The sequence below is a fragment of the Nicotiana tabacum genome, chromosome 9 (genome assembly GCF_000715075.1).
Source record: "Nicotiana tabacum cultivar K326 chromosome 9, ASM71507v2, whole genome shotgun sequence".
In the NCBI taxonomy this organism is placed as follows: domain Eukaryota; kingdom Viridiplantae; phylum Streptophyta; class Magnoliopsida; order Solanales; family Solanaceae; genus Nicotiana; species Nicotiana tabacum.
Window position 1 is genome coordinate 24969039 of NC_134088.1, and position 6014 is coordinate 24975052.

The 6014-nt window shown below is 36.5% G+C and overlaps 1 protein-coding gene across 1 annotated transcript; it reads left to right on the plus strand.

The window, feature by feature from the left end:
• Positions 1-460: 460 nt before the first annotated feature.
• Positions 461-5542, plus strand: LOC107807153 (26S proteasome non-ATPase regulatory subunit 6 homolog). The gene is made up of 8 exons (XM_016631479.2): positions 461-757; positions 870-984; positions 2975-3065; positions 3181-3326; positions 3427-3646; positions 3784-3892; positions 4874-5042; positions 5153-5542. Exons 1-8 carry the CDS (start codon positions 622-624, stop codon positions 5325-5327), a joined length of 1161 nt encoding a protein of 386 aa, XP_016486965.1. The 5' UTR covers positions 461-621; the 3' UTR covers positions 5328-5542.
• Positions 5543-6014: the final 472 nt, after the last annotated feature.

The following is a 6014-nucleotide window of genomic DNA, read 5'->3' on the forward strand; positions in this document are numbered from 1 at the left end:
ATTTGAGTGAAAATAGCATGAGCTAGCCAGTTTTCAGACAGATAATTGAAAAATAGCCAGCATTTGTAAAGTTTTTAAAAAATAGCCGCTATTTTATATGGAGATAAATTATGGACAAAAATATCCTAGCTGAAACATGAAAAATTTCAGCGTAATATGCTGGATTATGAAGCTCTTGTGTATAAACTTTCAGTATATTATGTTGGAACTCCAGCACATTATGAAATTCCAGCACATTATGTTGGAATCTCATATGTAAAAAATTCGAACTCCAACATATTATGCTGCAATTTTCCCAGATTTTAAGAATATTTTTGTTCAGATTATATCTTTGCATGAAAAAGTGGTTAAATTTTAATTACTTTTGAAACTGTAATTATTTTTTAATTATCAGTTGTAATTGATGCTATTTGTTTTTCCTCCCTGTATTTGAGTTCAAAATCTGGCCCAAACTTCAGCCAACTCCAAAGCCCATATTAATTCGGGGAAAAAGCCCCCAATCCCCACCCCTTTTTAAACTTTCCCAAGAAGAAAACTAACTTTGTATAAACTCTTCTACAAGAAAGAATCTGAAATACAGTGAAACAAAAAAACCAAGAAATAGCAAAGAAAAGGGTAGCCATGGATGCGGAAGAAGGAACACAACAGCCCCAGCTAGTTCTTGCACACAAACTCTTCCTTTTGACACACCCAGATGTCAATGACTTGGATAAAGTTCGCCTCCGTGAAGAAGTTCTGGAATCTGTTGTCTCCAATGGTAAATCTGATTGATACTTTTTAGGAAAATTGTAGACTTGTTTTGTTAAAGTTTAAATCTTTATTTCATTTTGTGGGTTTGTACTGATTTGCTTGTAAATGGGGTTTTCTAGATATGGTTCCGCTGTATGAAACCCTAGTTGCTAATGGGGTTTTGACTGTGGATCAGAATGTTCTTGATGCTATGCGTGCTAAGATTGCCGATGAACTCAAAAAACTCGATGAAAAGTAAGTCTTTTTTTCGTTATTTTTATCTGCATATAGTGTGGTTTGATATACTGCACTTCATTTTATTTTATTTTATTTTCCTGCGAAGTTTTATATTTGCATAATGTTGAGACATGAGACGATTTGAGTGGAGTAATGTGGTCAGTGAGGGTTTATATAGCCAACCCCAGCTTGCTAGGTCTGAGGCGTAGTTGTTGTTGTTTTTTATAGTCCTATTTTTGTTCCTTTTGCTTTCTAGATTTTTGGGTTGAGTGTAGGGAAAGGGCCACCCTTTAGAACATAATAGTAGTGAGCACACTAAATATAAGTTGGACACAAAATTATACTTTTGATGGAATTTGAATGTGAGACCTCTTTGGATAAAGGTTAGTTTGACCCAATTTTTGATCTATTGAAAGTAACACTTAGATATTTAGGAACTGTATGGTACTATAAGTTGCAGGATCTCATTTCAAGTGGTAAGAGCAACAAGTGATGTGTGGGTTAGCCACACGTTATGAAACCCAACCTCTGACAAAAAACCTGTTATTTAAGTGGAGAAGGTTGGAGGGACGGGTTCATTATCCGCCAGGTTCGAACTGTGCCCACGAACCCCTGGGGATGTGTCGGTTATCCAAAAAAAAAGTGGTCGCAGAATCTGATTTCAAAACAATTATATGATCATTTTAAAGTGCAGGACAAAGATCACCTTTTGGAATTCTTGAGTTGCAAAATGGGAGAAAATTAAGGAGTGGAGCAGTACGAAGTTAATAGATTTGATTTTGAGTCACCTCTTATGATGGGGTAGGAGTAGCTTGAGTTGCTATTGCAAATTAGGTTAAATAGGGATAAATTTGGTTATTTGATTTTGGAGGGAGGAGGCTGTAGGCTGAGGAATAGAAATAGGTTAAATAGGTAAAGAGAGGGACTGCACTTGATATTCTATGTTGAGAATGGTTCTTGGGACTAGTCTATTTCACTTGGACATAATATGGTCGGTGTTTTTAATGCATTCAAGTCATATATAGATGACATTCTCATCAAGAGAACTTAGTAGCATTGCAATTCAGAACTCCAAATAATTAGGGTATTGGATTTAGAAACTTTGCCATACAATATGGTGTTAAAATTTCTTCCAACCTGTAGAGGTCATATTTTGTGGGTTAATAAAAAATTAGTTTCTTTCATAGGGTTGTGAAAGTGGAAGGTGAATTATTTGTTTTCTGAACCACCTGTAACCTAAAGATTTGGCTTTTGGTACACAATTGCAATTATAAAAAGAGAATGAATGACAACAAGCGGTGGTGCTGCTGGGAAGGAGATGCTCAAGCTCAGAACACTATCAAAGCGAAGTTCTATTAGAGGCAAGTAATACCCTTGCTGGAGCACAGTCAGCATATTTCTATGGTCTAGTTTCCTTTCTCAATTTTTAGTAAGCCCTGCATTCGGTATGAGAGCGTTTCAGAATTCACCACCTACTTTCTCCATGCAGTATATCTTAAGACCATGTGGAATATATTTTGGTGAAACTATGAGCTTAAATGTCCTGTCATCATCATATGTCTTACTGGGATTTATCCTTGGTGAAGCAGTTTCTGCTCTCCTATAGATTTTGCTTGGAGATGGGAAGTAAGCTTGCAATCGTATTCTTTTGGATGTCAATAATCATGATTACTGGTAACATTGCTAAGTACAGTTGGTATCTTGGTTTATCTTAATCTTATGTTTCTCATAACCACAACAACAACAACAACAAACCCAGCTTAATCCCATAATTTAGAGAATTTAGAGAAAGTAATGTCTTGCTAAGTGGATGGGCTTATCATTCTTAAAAATTCTTAGTGCGGCATTGTATGGATGAATACTTAGTATATTGTTCTGAGCCAAATGGGGCGTACCAGGTTGTGCTGTTTTTGTGTTTTATTATTCGAAGTCTGGGAAAGTGAGAGGAGGGTGTCAAGTTTCATTTTTTACACCTAAACCGCACATCTAACTTGATACATTCATGAAGGATTGCTGATGCAGAAGAAAATTTGGGTGAAAGTGAAGTTCGAGAAGCTCATTTGGCAAAGTCATTGTTCTACATTCGGATTGGTGATAAGGTAGTCTCTCTCTCTCTCTCTCTCTCTCGTCACCCTCAATAATTGCTCAGTTGTTATTTGTTCACACTTCACGCTGGGCAAATCTCAATCAATCTTTTTCTAATTTAAAATCCAGGAGAAAGCACTTGAACAACTCAAGGTGACTGAGGGAAAAACTGTTGCGGTTGGACAAAAGATGGACTTGGTGTTCTATACCTTGCAGATGGGATTCTTTGACTTGGATTTTGACCTCATTTCTAAAAGCATAGATAAGGCAAAGAAGTAAGTAGGAGTGTCTGACAACCAGTTCAGATGTTATGAGACATGATGTTCTAAATGCCTTTTCTAGTTATTAAGCTAACTCCCAATGTTTTGCTGACAGATTATTTGAAGAGGGGGGTGACTGGGAGAGAAAGAACAGGTTGAAGGTGTATGAAGGGTTGTTCTGCATGTCCACTCGTAACTTCAAGAAAGCAGCAGATCTTTTCCTTGATTCTATCTCAACTTTTACCACATATGAGATTTTTCCATATGATACTTTCATATTTTATACTGTCCTTACAAGCATCATTACCTTGGATCGGGTTTCCTTGAAACAGAAGGTATTCAACTGTTACTTCCTCTAATATCCTTGTTTGCTAGGATGATGGATTTGTGTACTTGAAATCTGTGTTCCCCCGGAATGTCCTAGATGTTACTGTGACGAATACTTGCAAATTCATTTTGGTATATGCTGCAGGTAGTGGATGCACCAGAGATTTTGACAGTAATAGGAAAGATCCCATATCTCTCCGAGTTTATGAACTCATTATATGAGTGTCAGTACAAGTCATTTTTCTCTGCATTCGGTAAGCTTGTCCATTGTTATTCATTTTCTCTTTTCGTATGTTAAAGTGTGTGTTTGTAGTTCGCAAAGGTCCTTATCTTTAAGTTAATGTAGATTATGTCCTATAGAACTTGATGTGTTTTTTCTGGCAATTTCGACAGAGAATGTAGTGTTTGCAAATTCTTGATTCTTGATAATCCTGTTTGGAAGTTTTGAGTGTCAGATGACCTTGATAGTGAAATAGGTTGAACAACTGTTATACAGTCTCCTAAATTTTTAATAAGATTCTTTTTAATATCTAGACGACTGAAATAAGCATGAAGGTATATCTCTTTATTAATCACGTGAGTGTTAATAGCTCGATAAGACATAAAGATGTTCTTTCTGGCATATATCAACAATGAAAAAAACGACTTTCTTTCTGGCACCTGGTTTATATCAGGATGAGAAGATTGTAGATGTATCCACTATTGAAACAAAATAATTCAATTATATCGCAGAATGTATTTTTGACCTCAAATAGACATTTGAATTGGCCTTTTAGATGTTGCTGAGCTTCTGAATTTTTCTGATGGCTCTAATCTAAGAACTCTCCACAAGAATCCTGGAATTTTTCAAATAGATTATAGTGTTTGTCAAATTGCCTACATAGTGGGATCTCATTTTCGTTAAGAGCTAATAAATCTCCTATCTCAGAGAATAAGAGCTACTCCTAATACTTATAAATTTAGTTCCCTTCAGAGCTCTAATATTTATTATGCAAGGGTCAGCTGTTCTCTTATTGCCCATCTCCCATAAGCCAATTACTTCCAAAACTCAGGCGATAATGTGTGTATAGATAGGGTAGTATAAAATGCGATATGTTAGTATTGAGTTACAGAGAGGTAAGTGTGCTTCATCTATTAAACACTTTGATTTGTTATTCACACCCTATATGTTGATCGCTAGGGTCATGTGGGGCTGGGTTGCAAATGTTTGACTTTGACCTTAATGGTGTTTTCAGCTGGCTTGACGGAGCATATTAAGTTGGACCGGTACTTGCAGCCACACTTCAGATATTTTATGAGGGAGGTCAGAATAGTTGTGTATTCCCAGTTTCTGGAGTCCTACAAGAGTGTTACAATTGAGGCCATGGCCAAGGCTTTTGGGGTCTCTGAGGATTTCATCGATTTGTAAGTGCTTTATTCTTTAGCAGTGCACTGGACACTGATGTGTAATGCTCTATTCCGGACTGAGGACTGTAACATGTACAATAATTGAGCATTTTCTTTTTTCCATTCAGGGAACTATCTCGGTTCATTGCAGCAGGGAAGTTGCATTGCAAGATCGATAAAGTGGCTGGAGTGTTGGAAACCAATCGCCCCGATGCAAAGAATGCTCTTTACCAGGCAACTATCAAGCAAGGGGACTTCTTGTTGAATCGCATTCAAAAGCTTTCTCGTGTCATCGATCTCTGAATCAGTTAAACCATCAAAATTGAAAATGTTTGGTGGCCTGTAATTGTTTTTTTCTTCAATCTCGCATAGCACTAATCTGGATATGATTTGCCTTTTCATTTCGAGCTCTCGGAGTACCATTTAGTAATTTTATGAAATCAAGAGATTTCTCTGTTGGGATATGGTTATATTTTCAAAACATTCAGAGCATCTTCTAAGATCTTATTTCCTTTGAACTTTGTGTGTTAGTGATGATGAATGTGATTGAGAGTTGTATATTAGTGAAGTTAAAGAATTGGTTTATCACATATGGTATGCTATATTTGGTAACACATCCACAAGAAGGGTACCTTGGAGTAACAATAAAGTTATTTTTGTGTTGACCTATAATCACAGTTAGAGCTGTGGAATTAGCCATTGATGCATTAGGGTTGATTGTCTATATCGCATTCTCTTAACTTGCATCCCTTTTTCGGGCTCTTCATGAACACGAAATGTTTCGTTCATCGGCTGCCTTTTATTTAAATGTTTCACATATCAGCCATTAAGTACATTGGTGGAGGGCAATCTGAAGCAATTATCTCACAGTTTTTTTCAAACTCAATCTAGGGCAGCTAATTCTCTCGCACCACTCGTATAACTGACACCATTTATGGGAAAGATGTTGTGGATAACTTAGTATTTTTTTTTGGGAATCTCTAAGTAAAT